This window comes from Labrus bergylta, chromosome 23, assembly GCF_963930695.1.
Source record: "Labrus bergylta chromosome 23, fLabBer1.1, whole genome shotgun sequence".
Lineage (NCBI taxonomy): Eukaryota > Metazoa > Chordata > Actinopteri > Labriformes > Labridae > Labrus > Labrus bergylta.
In genome coordinates this window covers 15,333,620-15,353,756 of record NC_089217.1, presented here as the reverse complement: position 1 = coordinate 15,353,756, position 20,137 = coordinate 15,333,620, and the positions used below count along the sequence as shown (strand labels likewise).

Below are 20,137 nucleotides of genomic sequence, written 5' to 3'. Positions count from 1 at the left end.
CGTACAAACGATCGAGTATAAAACATGCTGTCAAAAGCAACAGAGCGGTGTCGGTCATACAGCGGCTGTTGTCAACAGACTGTCGTCATAGAGACAGGACGGACGTGCAGTGCTTTCTTACTCAGCGCACAAACGCTTCATGCAGGCGCTACCGAGCCCAAAAGAAGCGCTAGGTGGACACGGGGCCATATTGGAGTGAAAAAATAATCTGTTGTTGATTTTTATTTCTTGTATCAAAGCATTATCACACTCAAGGTCAGGTTGTTGTTCTGGAGCCCTGTGGACACAGCAGTGTTGATGTTCAGTAAAACGTCACTCCCTCTCCTCTGTTATTGCTTAATTATCTCTTTATTCTGCTCTCTTTGTTTTTTATTATGACATTTTCCCTTCTTACAGAAACAGATTACATTCTTGATTCTTGAACCTTGAGCTTTTATTTACTCTTTCTATGTCAATTCAAACGTTATGAGACTGCACAGTCTTTTTGTCAATACCATGTTGCATCAGTTAATGGCTCTTTGACCCAGAGACTAAAAGCCTCCTTTGTGTTTGCATTACCATGTCATCTAAAGACCTGAAAATAAAACAAATTAGACAAATGTATTAACTGTTCGAGCTGATTTTTTGCATCTGATCAGACATATTATTAATACAATCTGTTTTCATATGTTTCCCCAGATCTTCCTATTCCAGATTTTGCGAGGGTTGTCTTATTGTCACAAGAGGAAAGTTCTCCACAGGGACCTGAAGCCCCAGAATCTGCTCATCAACGAGAGAGGGGAACTCAAGCTGGCTGACTTTGGTGAGTGAAACATCAGCAGCGTCTGTAAATGCTTTTGATTATTTCCATTTTCTTTACAGATTTAACACTTCTGTGCTTTCAGGTCTGGCCAGGGCAAAGTCCGTCCCGACTAAAACGTACTCCAACGAGGTGGTGACTCTCTGGTATCGGCCTCCGGACGTTCTCCTGGGATCATCTGAGTATTCAACTCAGATTGACATGTGGTATGACACTCATAACCATCCTATCACTTACACTCACCAGCACTGAGTTAGGATATTATTAGTCCATCAATCAATGTGCTGATGAAAAGTCAAAATGACAGCTTCTTTTTTCATGGAAGTCATCATGAGATGCAGAGTCTAATTTTGAGGCAGAGTCGAGTCTCTGGTCCCCTAAGACAAGTCCCCCTTACCGCAGTCAGAGTCCAGTCCCTCTTACCTGAGTCGCACATATTTGTGACAGTAATGTAGCTGTACACTAAACTTTGTTTGATTTAGCATCACACATAATCCAAGTATTTCTATATTATTCTGTAACTTAATTACCGGTATATTATTTGACTTTCAGAGTAGAGGTCCAGTAGATGTCTAACTTCAGCACCAGTCCCCCCCCCCCCCCCCCCCCCCCCCCCGGGATCTGGCCGAGTGTAGCCGTTTCTACGACTGATCTCCATATGCGACCCAAAGTCGATTTGGTTCTCTTTTTTAAAAGTATTTTATACCAAAATAAATCTCTTCAGTTTGGAAAATATGTGCACGCTCCTTGATTTGTACTCTTGCGACAAAACTCTGCCATTATAGCTCTACTTCCAGCATTCCTGAGTGGGCGAGGTGGTCTCTCTTTCCCCTCATGGTGGCGGGGCTAACGGCTGGACAGGAAGGGGTTCATGAGAATGTAACATGTTTGAGCCTCTAAGTGAAACATTAACAAGCTGAAGGAAGCGCAGCCTATGTGAACACAGAGCTGAGAACAACAAACCCAGAGGGAGTTTGACTTCACAAACATTACTCACCAATATATTTAACATAAAAATGTTTCATATCAGCTTATAAATGTTGCATGAAATACCTGGGAAAAAAACCAAAACCAAACTGAATATCTTGGACCCTGTGGTTGAGTAACGCAACTGTAAGCTAGCAGCTAGCAAACAGAAACACTGTCAACAGTCGCTGTCTTCTTCGGACGGTTCTCTGACATATTGAACACGTGCATTGCTCTTGATTACTTTTTATGTTAAATATTTGTAAGCACAACTGGACCCAAGTACTAGTAAACTGTTGTGTGTGTGTGTGTGTCTGCAGGGGTGTCGGCTGTATATTCTACGAGATGGCTGCAGGTCGGCCGCTGTTCCCCGGCTCCACTGTGGAGGACGAGCTCCATCTCATTTTCAGGTTACTGGGTGAGTGGTTCCTGCCCGGCTCAGATCACAACAACAACACCTCAAATGTCTTCACCAGTTTAATGGAACACGCTAAACCCCTGTATCTGTGATTGGATGTGATTCTGTGACTTCAGGCACACCCACAGAGGAGAACTGGCCGGGAATCTCCTCCATTGAAGAGTTTAAATCCTACAACTTCCCCAAATACAAGCCACAGCCCCTAATCAACCACGCTCCCAGGTACTGTCATCTGTGTAGTCTGCATGTTTGTGTTTATCTTTTTTTACACCCATGGCTTTGTGTGTTTTTTTCTCACCCTTTGCATGTATACAGTGACGGTGTGTGTGTGTAGTTTCTTTTTTTTCAATGGGCAGGAAATCCTGTGGAACATTTCACAGGCGGCTGTCCACTTCCTTCCTCACACAAGAACCCACATTACCTTGAGCCCTCGCTGCAGCTTGACAGTAACCTGTTGCTCTTCCTTTTGTTTCCAACAGGCTGGATGGTGAAGGCATCGAGCTGCTGCTGAATTTCCTTAAAGTGAGTGTTTTTTTTGCTACAAAACACAGAAATGATTTAGCATTTTTTACCCCCCCCATGATAGGGAAAGATACTGCCCGAAGCCCAGTGGTCTACATAGACACTCCCAAAAACCTAACACCTGTATCTCCTAGTTTTCATCTGGCAAATGGTACAGGTGTCCTCTCATGACCTATCTTGGGACTATTGGTGTAGTTGTATAAGTATAGGATAAGTATGGTATAACTTAAAAGACATTACAGACAGGAAGCTCTCTTTTAATTATTACATTTTCTCAACAACATGTTGAGATGCATTTGAGTTCCAAACAGGTAAACATACATTTTAGGTGACATGAAAAATACTTAGTGACTGTGACACAATCACTGTTTAATAATGACACTTATTCAGTGTCGCTCTCTTTCCTCTGATGACTTTATATGGCTCTTAAGGCAACTGCTAAGCACCGCAGTGAGACACAACCCAAGATAAATGTAAACCCAAACCCAAGTTTAATGAGCTTATCAGTGAAATACACAAAAGACAGACGAATAGACACTTTTAGTGTTGCACCTGAACATCAGTATACCACAGTGATGTATGTCAGGCAGTTATCTATCCTTTCAGAATTCAAATATTAATATTAGCTTGACATTTTAGCTGATTGACATTTCTGTGAAATATTCAATGCTATCAAGAAAGGGGAAAAGATATCCTGCTTTCCTCTAAACACATTTTCCTGTCATCTTTGCAGTAACTTTTTACTTTTATATACTTTATTAATCCCTGAGGGAAATTCTGGTTTTGCACTTTGTTATTTAGAGGCATGCTACTCACACACATGGGCCTGAATCACACACACACATGCACAAACAGGACCTGTGGACATGCATTAGTGGAGAGATGTCAGAGTGGGGCTGAGCTGTTGGGGGTTTGGTGCCTTGCTCAGGGGCACCTCGGCAGTACTCAGGAAGTGACCTGGCACCTCTCCAGCTTTGGTCTGAACCAGGATTTAAACAGGCCTCCCTCCAGTTCCCAACTAAAGTCCCTACAGACTGAGCTACTGCCGCAAACAATAAGAGCATTAGATCTGGATCAACACTATTTATTTTGAATGAATTAAATATGAATTTATTAAACAGTCTGATTAATATTTCAACAACAGACAGCTGAAGTCTTATCCTGCCGAGGCTGAGTTTAGAAATGATACAGTACCACTTTTAGACAGTAGGAGGCATAGCACCATCAGTATGTCCACTCAGTGTTTTCAGTGGTCATGCACTCCGGTTCCTGTTTCCACTCTGATTCTGTTCGTCACAGTGAATCACAGATTGCAGTCACAACAACTTCCTGTTTCTGTCTCCTCAGTACGAATCCAAGAAGAGGATTTCAGCTGAAGAGGCGATGAAACACTCCTACTTCAGGCAGCTCGGGATGAAAGTTCACACACTGTCTGAGGGTGAGCACACACACACACACACACACACACACACACACACACACACAACTCAAGTAATCTGCGATATGTGTCTTATTGGTCTTACTATTCCCTTTTTTTAAATAAAAAAGATGTTTCAATACACAGGAAGAGTCCAAAGAAAGTATTGGAGTACATAAAACACTTAATGCAAATTATTAAGGACTAAAGTTCTGATGCTCTGCGTCTTCCTCAGAGTCAAACAGTACAGGGAAAGATTTGAAAAAGCTAAATATCCTCCTGCTCAGAGAGTCATCTCTCATTGGTTGATAAGTGGGAGGTAAGTAGACGGTTAACCAGTACTGTGACAGCACTCATGTGTAGCCCTTTGAAAATAACATTACACTTTGGATGGATTGTAATATTAATCTATACAATATTTACAAGAAGACAACGGTTAGAGACGGAGCAGAAAAGATTATACACAACATTTCAAAAAACATGAGAGGCTTAATTCCTCATGAGTCCGCATGGTTCCACTGTGTAGAGTGTGTTGAGCCTCTCTTCTCAGCAGTTTGTCAACAATGTCTCCCCCCTCTCTCTCGGAGGGAGAGAGTTTTTCAATGCCCCAAAACCGGAGAGAGACACAGCAGAAACATGGTTTGTAGTGTCATGCTAAACCTAAGTCTATGTTGTGGTTGCGGATGGCTGCTATTTGTTTGGAAATACATGTTTTAAGGGGATGTTTGGTCTGACCTTCATAGACCATCATGGACAGTTCAGCATGTAGACAACGTGTGTGGTGCTGCAGGTCATGAATGAGTTGATGTTAAACATCTTAGCGGTACGTGGGTGATGGAAGTGTTTTGCGTCAGATGAGTTAGTGCAGTGGCCACACCAATAGAAGCCAGAAGGTGGAGCCGGCTACCAACCCCAAGAAAGGTGTACACAAATCTGTCCTTTAGCGGGCGGGAGCGGGCTCTTCTGAAGGAGGAGAGAGGGGTCAGCAATGTTTCCTTGCAATGTTTTTTTTATTTCACCTGCGATGGGAACCTGGTGGAAAAGCAGAGAGGTGGTGTTGTGTGGGTTGTCCAGGTGTGAGATTTGTGTGCTCCAGTACTTTCTTTGGACCTCTCTGTGTGAAGGAATCCATTGAAACACCTTTTTACTCCATCTGTGGAGGGGCTGAAGTGCAAGTGGACTGAATCTCCCCTCTGTTTTTGTAGGTGTATCGATATTCACAATAAAAGAAGTGCAGCTGCAGAGAGACCCTGGCTACAGGAACTCCTCGTACCCAGAGTCAGGTAAGTGGGGAACACAGCAGACGCTTCCGCATTTAACCTTTTTTACATCACTAAAATTTTTGTTAGATGATATTTGACGAGGTGGCAAAGACGGCTGGTAAAGGATGACAGGCTTCTTACAATCATATCATTTGTTACGACACAACACAAAACTATATGACACATGACGAGATGATACCATATGCTCTTTTTTTTCCCCTTAAGGAAATTTGTCTTGGACTCCAGATCTGCACACATTTATCTTCCTCCACAGTAGAATTAATAAATAAAAACAGTAGAACAACAAACAACAATTCACATGTAAACAGAGAAGCACATACCAGGAAGAGAGCCTGACTTTAAGTGCCTTGTAAGGGTCAAGCTTTGATCTTTGTCAGGGGTGCTGGTGGCCTAGTGGCTGGTGCGCACATCCTATGTGCGGAGGCTCAAGTCCTTTAAGAGCGGGCAACCCGGGTTGGAATCCAGCCTGTGACTCCTGTCCAGCGTGTCATTACCTACTATATCTCTCCTTATGCACCTTGTGTGAAAACACCCTTAATTTCATAGTATCTTGATACAATGACAAAAAAGGCCTTCTTCTTCTTCTTCTTCTTATGTACAGCAAAAGCATTATGGGTATTGTATTTTTGAGTCTTTCTTTTTTTCTTCCAGGTAACGGCAAGATCAACAGGAGGCAGAGCATGCTCTTCTAATGTCTGATGAAGAGGATGGCTGACTGTCCAACTTTATCATTTCCCAACAACCTCTCGCATGAGCCCACCTCCCCTCAGAGTGAACCCACCCCCCCTTTACCTGCACACACACACACACACACACACACACACACACACACACACACACACACACACACACACACACACGCACACACCCACACACCCCTCTGAGAGCGATGGACTCTGGGTTGATTCTTAAAGGAGACAGTGTTTATTTATTGGGGGTTGGGGTGAGGTTGAATTTTTTGCTGCTAAACTACTACTGTCTGTATTTAACACACAGTGTGTGTGCGTGTGCATGTGTGTCTGTGTGCGTATGCGTGTGTGTGCGTGTGTACAAGATGTGAACTCGAGACGCCATGCACAGTTGAGCAGTCAGTAAGGTTACGTTTGTTTTTCTGCTGACAATTCTCCGGCTTCATTTGAGTTTAGAATTCCACTGATGTTGATGTCGACGCTGTGATCCAAGTTGTTGTTCTCGTTTTGGTGCTTGGAGACTGGACGCTTCAGTTTCTTCAAGTTTTTTTTTTTTTTGTTTCCTTTTATAAATATGTAAATCTATATATATTTGAAGTTTATGTTTTTGTTTTTTCTTCGAGCTTCCGTGACTGAACTCTCCAACATTTCCAGGTTTAAAAAGACTGGGACGATTTCATGCTCTCTTTTGAGGGCAAATCGGTTTCTCTGGATTCCTTTTTGACTTTTTTTTTTTTTTTCCTGAAATATTTCCGTCAGACTCTTCTCCGGACACCCTGCTGCCCTCAGGGGGTTTGAAATGATGGTCAGAAAGCACGAGTGTGAGCGGATCGTGTTAACAGCTGTGAGTCCAAACAAACTGGAAGAACCTAAAGACCAACTTTCAGGTCTTTTTGTCCTTGATCAGCAACGGGACCATGGCGAGGAGCAGAACAGTTGGGATGACGAGTAAAAGCACCAATGACAGAGGAGGAAAACTGGAGCTGAACAGGAAATCATGAGACGCCCCACAGGAAGCCAGCAGGCCTTCCCTAAACCTCTCACCAACTGCCAGGACTTCAATGCTTTTTGAAAAAAATAATGCAAGCTACACTTTCCTGCTCTGTGTGTATTCAAAGATCTCACTGCAGTAACTCTTTTTATTAACTTGCACTTCAGTGTGTGTTTTTTTCTGGAATCAGGGATCCGGGCCTCGACACGGCCGAGTTTACCCATCAGTATTAAGATGTGTTCTGTGTCTGTGACCTTTAACCTCTCCTTGTGAAATAACAGTGTCATTGTGGCATGTTTTTCTGAAGCAGGGGGGGGGGAGATGGGATCGGGGTGTGATATTCAAAAGCATAAATGGTTATTTTCCCACTTGGTGTCGAAACCACTGCTCCAGCATTTGTACACAGGAAGAAAAAAAAAAAAAAGAAAGATTTCAAATTGAAATATTAGTCTTAACCGCCCGCTGTGTTGTTTGTGACTGACAGTGATGCTACAGACGAAGGCGGCCGAGAAGTCTCACTTCTGTAAACTGCATGTTCACAGCGGCAAATGGATAGATCTCTGAAGTTTTATTTACAGACTTGTTAAAACGTCTGCCCGTGTGCTTTGGATTCCTGATTTTATCAAGTTGCAGAACGTGTTTGTCTTATTCCTGTTGACTGAACAGAGGTGTGCTCACTCCTCCAGATATTTTTGGGCGGCAAAGTGATAGCAAAAGATGTTTTAAATTATGTAAAGGAATATTTTTGACATTTTCAGAAAAACTGTCTTATTGGCCTTCTTGTGAAAAACTGGATGAGAGGATACAACTCTTACTGAATGCCTGTGCAGTAAATAAGCTATCTCCAGGGGCCTGATAGCTTAGCTTAGCTTAGCTTAGCTTAGCTTAGCTTAGCTTAGCACAGCTATGCCTGAAAGATATCAAATCTGCCATAACCACCTCTGAAACTAACAATAAAGCACATTTTATCACTTATGTTTATTTTTACAGAATTCTTAATGCAAAAGTGACACGTTGGGGTTTCTTAAAGGGGCACATCCTGGACTATGACTTGGTTGGGCACAGTAACGTCTTCAAGTCTCTAAGACACAATTGTATTATGGCAGCTAAGAAAAAGTCCTGAACTCAACCCCTGTGTTGATTAGTAAGATGTTTTGAGGTGCTTTGCAGGCAGATTTTTTTTAACTTTTAGATAAAACCAGGCTAGTTGTCAGCTTGGTCTAGTTGTCATGCTAAGCTAAGTTAAACAGCTCTCATCAAGTCCTCCTGTTTTATTTATTTTTTTACACACATAATTGAATTTCTCATCCAGATTTTGTCAAGCAAGGGAATGAGCTTATTCGTTTAGAGCCGTACCCTCATGCTTTAAAGTGCATGGAAGAGAAATACATCATGGAAAAGGCAGATAGAGAGCGACTTCTACGCTCACAGTAGCAAAAAAAAAGAAAAAAGTGAGTGCAGTGCGTACGCTTCTGCTCTTAATAACATCAGGAATGCATTGAACAACCCGGGTTGAACATGTAAGAATGTGAGAAGATTTCTATCTCATTTCAGCTCTATTGTTCCACATCTACAGGAGAATTTCATTTGTGTCATCCGCTGAGGTTTAAAGGATTTCAGCAGCACACGAGGTCTGTGTTAAACTACACTGATCAGGTAGAACAAGCTGAGAGCATCCATGTAATAAACACAGTAAGACTTTAACACAGTTTGAAGCTAATAGTGGAATAATCCTGTTCACATACTGTGTCACTTATTATTCCAGGAGTTGGAAAACAATGGCAGAATTATTTGTAATGCTGCATTAATTGATTTTAAAAGCTCTGAATGTGCCCAAAATTTGGTCGATTGAAGTTAAAAACAAACTGTCACCTCAGAAAAACATCAAATCAGAGGTGTTTAAGAACCCAAATAATGAGGAAATGATGGTTTTAACGCAAAAAAAACCTCCATTATATTAATGGAAAACGTCCTGAATTACATTTATTGCCATTTGATTTCTCCCATGGTAGCTTTATAAGGAGGCGTCCGGTTTCTACCTTTCATTTTGTACATCACGTTAATCTGTCTCCTGCAGGTTTGGATGCTTCTCTGAAACTTCACCACACAACAACAACAACAACAAAAGATGACTATTTTCTACGCATCAGATTTAAGGATGGAGTATTTTTCATTCTTAACTTCAAACTGTGTTTCTGCAAGAAGCAGTTTTTGTGACATGCGTGAAAGGAGATTTCTGCAACGGCTTAATATTTATCATTGTAAAACTGTAAAACTTTTCCAGATGTATGAATGACCTGAATTTATGTGAACATGTCTGAGTATGTGTGTGTGTGCCTGTTGCATGGAAGGCCTGCTGTGTTGTGAATTCGACCTCTCTGAAACACTGAGCTGCCAGTCAACAGTTGGTGTGTGACTCTTTTTACTGGAACTATTTATTTCTCATAACCATGGAAAGTAAATTTAATCTGTTTCATAAACTGTGTGTGCAGCAGTCATTCTCTGGGCGGGGAAAGAGTGTGTGTGTGTGCTTTCAAAAGAACACAGTCACTCGGAAAAGTAATTAATTTTATTCCAAAAACAATAACAGTTCTCTCAACATACCAATAAAACGCAAAAAAAATCACTGAGAATATACTTCCATTAATTTCAGTATAAAAATAACAGGAGCTATTTTACAAAAAGAAAAAAGCTGTTGTGCAATGTTGACCTGTAAAACATGTTTTAGAGCTCAACACATTTAAGAAGTCTGACACTATCAAAGGCACCGCTGGTACTATACAAGCCTTTAAAGTACAGTGCATTTAAAAGAAAAAAAAGTGAAACTATACAGAGATAACGAAACAAAAAAAAAGTTCACAGCGTTGATTCAAAGCATTGTAACAAAATGAGCTCAGCTTTTTGGCGCACTAGCTAGCAGCTAGCTATGCTAGGAGTCAATGTCATTTAAAACAGTAATGGGGTATATACAAAGGTTATGGCAAGTGTTGGGGCTCAAAAATCATAAATGAGACATTACCAGTGGTTAAATGTCAAGGTGACGCCTAAAACTTTTTATATGTTGGTAAAGACGTAGCTAGAACAGGAAACGTATAATCAAGCTGCTATCTGTCACAGACCTGTGTCGCCTAAAATCATTACCGTATATCATAAAAATGTAATTGGAATTATTTATATTTTAGGGAATATTTTTAAATAGACAAGAGAATTGCCACCACACTCAGTCAGTCAGTTGAATACAAAGAGCCACCAGCCGGTTAGCTTAGCAAAAAGACTGTAAACAGCTAGCTTAAAGAGCTAGTTAATTAAGTCTTCCTTCCATGAATATAAAGCTGCTTTCTAAATAACACATCATCTTTTGTGTTTGCTGTGTCTGTACATGATATGTATAAATGACAGGCTTCACAGTGGTATGATATTGTGACCGAGAACAGTAACTTGTTGGATTTTTGTTGTCATGGGGAATAGACAACTTAGTCTCCCTCATTAAACTACAATTTATGTTTTTAGATTTTTATGGAAGCCCTAAGCAAACATACATCCATACATTTTATATTACACAGTTTTCCTGTCTTATCTCAGGATAACAACGCTGGTTTTCCATTGTTAGTGCGTTTCATGAGAAAGCGGCTGTAATTAACTCGTTATCACAGGAAAGACATTTTACATGTATTGATGCATGTCTGCCAATGGCTTCTGTACATGTTTGCTCTATTACACAATCTTTAAAAATAAGCATTTTGAAGTAAAAAGTTAGACTTTTGTAACATGGGATCGAGCAATGCAACCTGTTGCCTGTATTTGAGGCTTAATGCTGAAATAAACAGTCTCCTGTCTGTATAAGGAACAAAAGCATACTTGTAAAAAAGTAAGTGTATTTTCTTATATTTTACAATAGTACACACTGAAAGAAGCCTAAAGGCACATTCTTTGTCAACTTAGTTGTATCATAATTCCAGACAAGTTTTCTTTTTGGAGGGGAAGAAAAAGACTGAAATTACATTCATGAAACTGCAAAAAAGTCTATATCATTAAAGTGTAAATCAGGGGGGATGAGATGAGATATAACATGAGATGAGGTCTTCCCATTAAAGGTAATTCATCTTGAAAATAGGAAAGCACTAAATACACATTTAAAGAACACGAGTAGTACACTCAACAAAATTTCTTATGCAAATGTTCCTCTCAGAGAGCAAATCTTCAGAGTGAAGTTCCTGTTTCTTCATTTAAATGCTAAAGAAACAGGTTCAGGAGTGCTGCTGGACTGAGACGAGGTCCGACTCCTGTGTGGTTCATCATCTGAGTTTAAGGCTTGTTTGGTTTGGTCCGCTCTCTCTCTCTCTCTCTCTCTCTCTCTCTCTCTCTCTCTCTCTCAGGACTTATGGGAGCTGGAGGAGAGCAGCAGGGGAGAGGACACGTCCAGGCTTGGAAAAGGCACAGGGAAGTGACCATTCAGCAGTGTGGGGAACTGTAGAAGGATAGCAAAACAAAAAAATATTTAATTTATATAGATACTCCAGATGTTTACATAAATAAACACAAGCATGCTGTACACACATATACAAAGTACACACACATTTAACCAACATATAATTAATGTGATACATAACTATATTTTTATCTACCTACATGTGTTCACAAATAACACAAGTACTCTACCATCCTGCTGATGATACACCACATTAGAATGATTATTACTGAACAGGTGGGAGGGGCAAATGACTAACCAGTCCTCCCCCTTCCCTCGAAGCCAACAGGAAGTTGCCCCCTCTTCTTGTCTACGCCAGAACGGAAACATCTGTGGCTTATTTTGAAACGCTTGCATACAGTGAATCACACATGAACCAACACACAAAGAACATTGTGAAACTTTGAGGTGTATTTGTAGGTGAGATCACTGATGATCCTATTGTTACGAGAAACACTGTAGATAAAGATGTCACAGGCGTAAAGGTAATTTGCATCGATGGCTAACCTAGTGTTTTCTGTGAAAGGCAAATAAATAATAGTCTGTCCGTTGTTTCTTTTACTCTGGCCTGTCAGAACTCAAACCATTAGAGCTCGTTCCAAAAACACTTTTAAATTAATTATCCACAAGAAAATGTTTCCAGCACATAAACATTTAAATTGGCATTTTCCCCTATATTTTCTGTATGAAAAACAACTCGTGTGTACTCTGAGACTTTTTTCCACTCCTATATTTAGAAGAAACAAATAATAAAATAAGGTAATTCAATCAAGCTTGTGAGACTTTTTAGTTCTTTCTTCTTGTAGCTGCAAAAGCTGTAAGTGCATGACATTACACAAGTTTCACTGATTTTAGAAATACCTATTAAAGGGGACATATTATGACAAATCCACTTCTACAATGTTTTTGAACATATATTTGGGTAACCTGAGTGTCTACTGACCCACAAAATGTGAAATAAACCCATCCAGTCCTTAGTTTGTGGTCTGCAGGAGTCTTACAACACAGAGAAAAATGCTCTGTTTCAAATTTGCTCTCCTTGTGATGTCATAGTGGGATTCTGGTTAAAAGAAATACCCTCCCCTCCCCTGATATCTCCACCCATGGACTCCACCCCAGCTTAGAGCAAAACTTTTGTGCAGATCCACCATTTTTATTCTCACTACAGAGGAGTGAGGTCTATCAGCAAAACTCGGGGGGGCTCATTGCATTTAAAGAGACACACACACCAAAACGAAGCGTTCTGAGAGAGCTGGTTTATACAGGGTCACAAACCTCCTCTGGTGCTTGATTCATGTTATATTTTGACCAAAGCACAGCACAGATGTTTCATTTAGACCACAGGGGACTGTTTGAAAAGGTGGAGAAGGGGGATAATATGTCCTCTTTAATTGGTCATTTTTGTAAGAATGTGTTACAAATTGCCTCAATTTAAACTAGGCTATATGCTAAGTTAGAATTGTTTCAGGGTGATCCTATGTTTTCTGAGAACTATTGAAAGGTCTGACAAACTTTTCCAACTTGGCAACATTTTGCACGGTCTGGTTGGGTTTTAGGAAAAGAGCAGAATTTTTAACCACTGGCCCAAGCTCTCTTTTTGCATTTTACACACAACTTATTTTGCCATTGTTTTTGTAGGCACACAAAAAGGTATAACTGTGAATTCATTGCAGGGGGAAATCATCTAAAGCTGAGTCTTTATACAACAACAGAAAATGTGTGTGCATGTTTGTGTGTCTTACCTGAAAGAGGGGTGCATGGCTCTGGAGTTGGGCAGGGCTGAGGGGCCCCACTGGACTCATGCTGGACCAGAAATGGATATTAGAGAGTAGATGACTGGGCGTGAGCACCAGACCAGACGGAGTCTACATCGAAAAAAACCCACCAGAATTAAATGTCAGAGGATAAATACACCAGGATGGAAATGATGCTGTTTATTTTGGCTATCAGACCTAAGTGCTGTTCATAGTGTGCGGGGAAGTTGTCAAATTGTTAAGTCTCACCAGAGAGCTCATAGCCAAGCCTGCCCTCTAGTGAACTTGGGTCTACCAGACAGATTGACTTGGCAGGCTGACACAATGCAGGTCAGGAAGCTCCGCTCATGCAGAATTCATGAGATGCATTTCCTTCTGTCTCGACTTTCTAATGCCTCTCCACGTTCAACTAAGGTCAGTTTTGTTTTCTCTGGTTCTGTCATGGGCTAGATAGGAACATCAAAGAACAGGAACAACTTCAGTTTCGTTGCCTGAGTTTTTATCTTACTGCATTGATAAGTACAACCAATGAGTTTTATTCTGTTTTAAAAATCATGTTTAGGTTATACCTGTGTTGCATATCATTCCCAATTTCATTTTCCTTCATCCCCATCATGCACATATATAAAATATTTCTAATAACGGCATAAAATCAACCTGAAAACAAAAGTTTATGTGGTTTTATTGCAGGAAGCAGTTTGAAAAATGTTCCCACAAGAAATACGGGGTTTCCTTCAGACTATATCTCATGGTCAGTACATTTTTAAGTCTGGACATTTTTCTCTCCCAAATGTTCTTGGTTTCATCACTCTGTCACTCTTGCTGGTTTAAAACAGTTTCAATGGCATTTTTCACACATACTGTACACTCCTGAAATTTCCAGACAGAGCGTCCCTGAAATCCATAGACGGTCAAACATGCAACCTCACTGTGGGAGTCTATCCCTTCCAGATTGGGGGGGGGGGGGGGGGGGGGGGGGGGTCTCAGAGGCAGGACATGATGGAAAAAGAACGGCTCGGAAATGACAAGCGAAGCAACAGAGTTCAACGCTTTGATGATAGTTTTCGGCTTTATGTCAATGCTACATTCAGTTGACAAATTCACAGTATCAACAAAAGAGCGAGGGAGTGGGGAACAGAACATTTAATGAGAGAGGTTTAATGACATGCATGGAGATGGCAAAGGTAGTGCGCCGGTAGCAGCTTAAAAAACGTTTAACCCACTCCCACACGGGGAATTTTCCTGAATATTTCCTTCTGCGTTCAAATTTACTACAGTAGGGAGCTGGCAGGAAAGAAATTCAGGTAAAGTCTGGATGAAGAATTTGGCGGTTTGCGTTTACACATGCAGCTCACCCCTGGACATTTTCCAGGAGTTATAAATAAGTGAAAACACTTAACGTTTTGATGAGTATTCCTGATTAATCTCAATGCTTGAGCAAAATACCAGTTAAGGCCACACAAAAAAGCAGCAGCTGACACCACCTGGACAACAACAGCAGCTTCATTAATGAACAAAACCTGGAACCACATCTGCACTCTGGTAAGTTCTGTATAAGGTCCTGGTTACTCTTCCACAACTCAGGTGTTTCCTCAAAAACTCAATCATGCAAAAGGTTCAGTGATGAGTTACCGCTTTAGCATACACTGATATTTTCCGTTAATTCTGTTCTGTAAACTCAGCAGCCCATCATTGCTCATGTTGGATCAAAGCGTCGACTGAATGTAGGCAGACTGTCCTCGTTTGGTCAGTGTGTTGTTGCCAGTGACTCAGGAGCGTCAGGAACATATGGCTTCACTTATGAACCTCCTCCCTCCCTCGATCGCCTCCTCCCCTCTTTCCGCTCACCTCTTTCCATCTCCTCCCAGTCTGCAAGCTTAACTTTCCTCATCCCTGAAACACACTCTCCTTCTCTTTTCTCCCCGTCCACTCCACTTGCCTAAAAAAAACACCAGTGTTTACAGTACACTGTGTGAGTGTGCTGCTTTAATTACATGTGTCATGTGTCATTATTGTACCTGTGCGGTGAGGAAGGCAGGGGTCATGGACCCTGAAGGCAGCGCTGGGCTGTTGAGTGCTATGGAGACCAGGTCATTTCCTGTCAGGAGGAGAGGGGAGGCGGAGATTTCCAAGCCTTTGGGTTTTCTCAATCTCAAAGGTAAGTTATTTGCTAGTCCCCTCCTCTCTGGTGTCGATGTGCTCTGTGACCTCAATCTCTCCCTCTGACCAGATGACAGGTTAAGGGGCTGAGCGCTGTACTCCAGCTCATCAGTGTCTGTGCTCAGGCAACGTCCCCTCCACAGGTTGTGGGCGGGGCTTTGTGGTGGTGAGGAGGAGCAGGAGGAAGAGCGGGCCTGGCGAGGCGATGGCCTGGAGGAGTGGGACGTCTCGGAGGAGGATGGGGGAGGGGTGGGAGGAAGGGAGGAGTGGCCTCGGTTTGTCACGAATCGGATGACAGAGGAGCTGTCGTCATGCCGATCAGATCTGGGCTCCTCTTTTATCAGCTGGTGCGGTTCTAAGGAATGCTGCAAAGAGCTGACGGTGAAGGAGGAGTACAGGCCTGACTGGAGGTATTGATTTCTCCCTCCCCCGTCCTCATCGTCAGCCTCAGGCTCTGACGTCGCACCTCCACCCTCCTCACTGCTGCGTCCCAACTCCACCACTGCAGGGTCCATCTTCAGAATCTCCGGGAACGACACGAACTTGTAGACAAACTTCTGGCCGATTACCTTCTTTATGATGTTCTGCAGAAGAAACAGGACCAGTTTGTCATGTTAAGCCCTTTTCTAATATCTTAAAACACCATCAAATAAATGAAGTACTTCAAAACTTTTATCACGTGTAAGTCACCTACTTTGTCGTAGTAGTAGCGCAGAGCTCTGCTCAGCTTGTCATAGTTCATGTTGGTCTTGTTCTTGCGCAGCCCCCACAGCTTGGCCACTTCCTCTGACTTAAGCAGCTTGAACTCGCCGTCATTGGACGTCCAGCAGATGAGATGTTTGTGGCTTTGGTCGATCAGCAGCTGCAGCAGGAACTGCCAGAGAGTGATTGAACTCTCCATGACAGGATGCCACCAGAAATACCAGAGACAGGCAATCTGTAGAGGAGAAGCAGGATTTCAATGATCAATTCATAAACTGTGCATCGTCTATTGTTTTTTTTTAACCTTTCGAATGCTTTATGACACAGATCAAAAAGAGGACTGTTCTGTGGTAAAAAAAAAAAAAAAAAAAAAAGAGCTGTTGAAAAATGTGTTGCATCTGCAAGAAGTGGATCAAGAGATGGTGGGACTGAAAGGACATATTTCCAACCATCGATTTTCTTTGTTGTATCCCTGCAGGGTCAAGGTCGCAGCAGACTTACGGGGTTTTCATAGATGCACTCAGCTTTGCACATAGTTTTTCAAGAGTGAGCTTCAGGACAGCCTCCCCCTGAAATCATCCAAAGCTGTTATTCACACATGTCCCTCACAGCGTGAAGTTTTCAGAGGACGGGGTATCAGGAGGTAACCCATGGCGTAAAAAGGACACCGCAATAGTCTGTTTACAAGATATCCCGAATGGCCGGCGAGGCAGAGTCAGACACTATATGACACTTTTAATTCTTGTATCAGTGCTGGGTTTAATTGGAGTCAACCACAGTTTGAACAAATGTGTGAAGAAGAACAAACAGGTGAGTAGAAGAAAGGACTATGAAGCTGCCGTTGTACCTACAACATGGTACAATCACACTGGTCACTCACCGATCTCGTGATATGAACATCACCCCTTTCACTCTCACATGGTGAACTTTCCTGCTCTTCCAACTTCACTCAGAAATTTTTAGCGAACATGAAGAGTCTGGTTAAAGACAAGGGGTGCAGATTTTGGCCATTTACATTCACACATGCAGCTCATGTAGAAAATGTCAGGATTCTTTTCTGGATTTTTGTGAACACAGCATTAGAAAGTTAGTCCAAAGTCTCCCCAAACTATGTTTTTTAGCTCCTCAGAATCCTGAAGAGTTCCCCGGCAGAAAGAGATACATAATTATTTTAGGGTTTAGCCTTTCTTGGTTCCTTCCTAGTTCCAGTAAAATCCTCAACAGGAAGGTGAAGCATCCTTTAAAGATGCCCGCATTACCTCATCTTTCTGGCTCCTGTGGATACAGAGCAGCAATGGTTTACCCCCATGCTCCCTCCAGATGTCTGAGCTCCTCACCAGCCCTCATTTGAGTGGCTAAAAACCAAACGCGTATCCTTCTCTCTAATCTTCTAGTTTGAAGACTTTTGAAGGGGCATCAGAAGAAAAAAAATCTAAAAACAACAGTGACATGTCTTCAAAGTATTGACCTTCACCTTTCACTTCAAGTGGGATATGAACAATAAGATCTTTGTTGTTACACATTTAACACATTTTGTATGGCTTCAAAATAAGATGTGTAGAAATGTGTGAAAAGCTTAACACACTTGGGGCGCCGGAAGCTGAGCGCCCCCATGTACGGAGGCTGAAGTCCTCCAAGCAGGCGGCCCGGGTTCAAATCCGACCTGCGGCTCCCTTCCTGCATGTCTGTCCCCGCTCTCTCTCTCTCCACTGTCTTATCTCTAAATAAATATTAAACCTTTATAAAGCTTAACACACTTTATGTGAGGATTTTTGAGTTTTGGTCACGGTTTAAAGTAATGTGACCTTGAGCTAGCTATACGAGTCAATGCTAACAGCCGCTATCTCGCATTCAGATTTCCACATCAGCAATTTTATTCATGTGACACATAGTTCCCTGAGCAATACTTTCTGTTTAAAAATCCTTTTGTTAAAGTCTCACATCGTAAATTAAACTGAAATTCAGGATGTTGTAATTTTTCAGCCATTCTTGTTTTGGGAATCAGACTCCACTGAGGACGTAATAAGAAGGGAGGGAAAACATAAAGAACGAGATGGTCATAGAGAAGCTGGGATCCCAAACAGTGACCCTTTGATGCAAACTCCACCAAAAACCACAAGAATAACAACGCTGGCCATGCCCACCTCTTCTTCTCTGACTGGGACTTTCCTGCGCCCCAAAACCCCCAACAACACAAACACCTGAACAACACTAAAGAGTCTTTGAGACTTTACAGCACATTGAGTTTCCCCTTTGTTACTAAATACTAAGAATAAAACAAGTCATCCATTCCTAACACTTATGACCTCATGATCATTGACTCACAGAACGTAGCTGTCTACAGAAGCAGGTTGGCTGCAGTAGTAAAAGTGTGAGGGAAGACCCAACATTGATCATAAATCCATCCATTATATTAAATTGCTTGTCCCGTTCAGGGTCCTGGGGGGGCGGACACGATCCCAGCTGTCATTGGGCGAGAGGCGGGGTTACACCCCAGTCGATCACTGGGCTTGATTAAAAGTTAGGTTTGTTAATATCTTGTGACATTAAAGGCCAAAGCACAAGATAAAAAAATACTTTTCATACAAAGAAGAAGACTTGGTCCCATATCTTCAGAAGTCGATATCAAAGTGAGTTAAACCTGCATTGTCCCTGATTAGGGGTTAGGGTCTTTAATAAAGCTTGGTGTTGATCAACTGTAGGTTAATTGTCCATATGGGTGAAACCAAAAATATGAAAGCCGGGCATGTTTTAGGGTGTGCCTACACGTGATAAAGTCATCACCATGGCAACCTGTCATCCAGAGTAGAAGTGAAGCGATTCATATTCACCTTCTTCTCTGAATATACTCACTTCTGGATCAACAAAAAGAAAAGAAAAGAAAAAAGATGGTGGCATCGAAAAGGCTCAACTTGAAGTTCCAAAAACAGAAGTCAAGAGTTCAAAGTAGCTACATCCACTTCCTATTTGCAGTCAGTGAGTTGAACATACAGTAGACTGTCTAAAGAATGGACAGCTCAAGAAAATATTTAGAGCTCCTCTTGCTGACTCGCTGTAGTATAGCTCATAAGCCCCGCCTCCTCCATGTTCATAGATGGAACAAACTTTCAAAAATAAAACATATCAAATCATTTTTTCCTCAAACAGGGTTTCTATCATGATAGTTCTTAGACTGATTTACTTGTATATCCAAGTGTTCCTCTTGTCAAAGAAGTGTGCTTTTAATTAGGTATTTGAGATGTTGTGCCATAATTGACAGCTCTGTTTAATATTCAGCTCCCCAAATTAAAGGTTGGAGGAGGAAAAGCAAGAGAAAACACAACACAAACTAAAACAAGAGGCATTGAACTTTCCGTATCAGTGAGTGTCTGCTTCAAAACTGACACAAGAATCTGTTCTTCTGATGAAGTTACTGTAAATGTATGCTTCAGTAAGCAGAAGATGCAGGATGTCAAAACCACAGCTCCACGAGCCAGTTCCCTTCTGCTCACGTCTTGTCTTCAAAATGCCGTCACCAGTGCAATATGTCAGCGCTCGTCACTTTGGCTTCAATTTTGTACAACAGAAGTAGATGTGTTGCCCATATTTATGCTTATGGTTGCACACCTTAAATCTGACTCTTTTTTTCCCTTTAATTGAGCCATTTGAGTATCAATTTTGAGGGATATCATAATCAGTCAAGATTCTTTTGAAGCAGTCATTATAACTTGAAAAAGGCCTTTAAGTTCACTTTTCAATGTTATTCCACCTTTATGTTTGCCTTGTGTGTGTGTGTGTGACAGAGAGAAGCGGAAGAGAGGGCCAGACGTTGGTTGATTCTCTGGGTGTTTCCATGGTGATAAAACAGGATGTGGTCAGTGACCTTCTGCCAAGACAAGCATGGGCCTAACCAACGTGTTTACCTGAAAACCACTGACTGCCTGTAAGAGTCTGCCGGTCTGTCTGTCTCCGTCTTCTTTACTCTACCT

General features: G+C 41.7%; 2 protein-coding genes across 3 annotated transcripts in view; one reads left to right on the top strand and one right to left on the bottom strand.

The window, feature by feature from the left end:
- cdk17 (cyclin dependent kinase 17) overlaps positions 1–8,060 on the top strand; it is a 51,676-nt gene extending 43,616 nt beyond the window's left edge. Inside the window, exons 10-17 of the mRNA XM_020634816.3 lie at positions 679–802; positions 885–1,005; positions 2,086–2,183; positions 2,300–2,405; positions 2,663–2,705; positions 4,053–4,143; positions 5,328–5,405; positions 6,057–8,060. Coding sequence (XP_020490472.1) covers positions 679–802; positions 885–1,005; positions 2,086–2,183; positions 2,300–2,405; positions 2,663–2,705; positions 4,053–4,143; positions 5,328–5,405; positions 6,057–6,097 — 702 coding nt within the window. The 3' untranslated portion in view covers positions 6,098–8,060. The remainder of the gene's footprint in view (positions 1–678; positions 803–884; positions 1,006–2,085; positions 2,184–2,299; positions 2,406–2,662; positions 2,706–4,052; positions 4,144–5,327; positions 5,406–6,056) is intronic.
- Positions 8,061–9,639: 1,579 nt separating this feature from the next.
- The window catches only part of elk3 (ETS transcription factor ELK3), a 12,766-nt gene continuing 2,268 nt past the window's right edge, over positions 9,640–20,137 (bottom strand). Inside the window, exons 2-6 of one of the 2 annotated variants that reach the window (XM_065951035.1) lie at positions 16,162–16,404; positions 15,326–16,051; positions 13,296–13,418; positions 11,813–11,863; positions 9,640–11,553 (exon numbers count right to left, since the gene is read on the bottom strand). In XM_065951035.1, coding sequence (XP_065807107.1) covers positions 11,458–11,553; positions 11,813–11,863; positions 13,296–13,418; positions 15,326–16,051; positions 16,162–16,368 — 1,203 coding nt within the window. In that variant the 5' untranslated portion in view covers positions 16,369–16,404 and the 3' untranslated portion in view covers positions 9,640–11,457. The remainder of the gene's footprint in view (positions 11,554–11,812; positions 11,864–13,295; positions 13,419–15,325; positions 16,052–16,161; positions 16,405–20,137) is intronic. The other variant, XM_020634819.3, reaches the window with a different exon arrangement.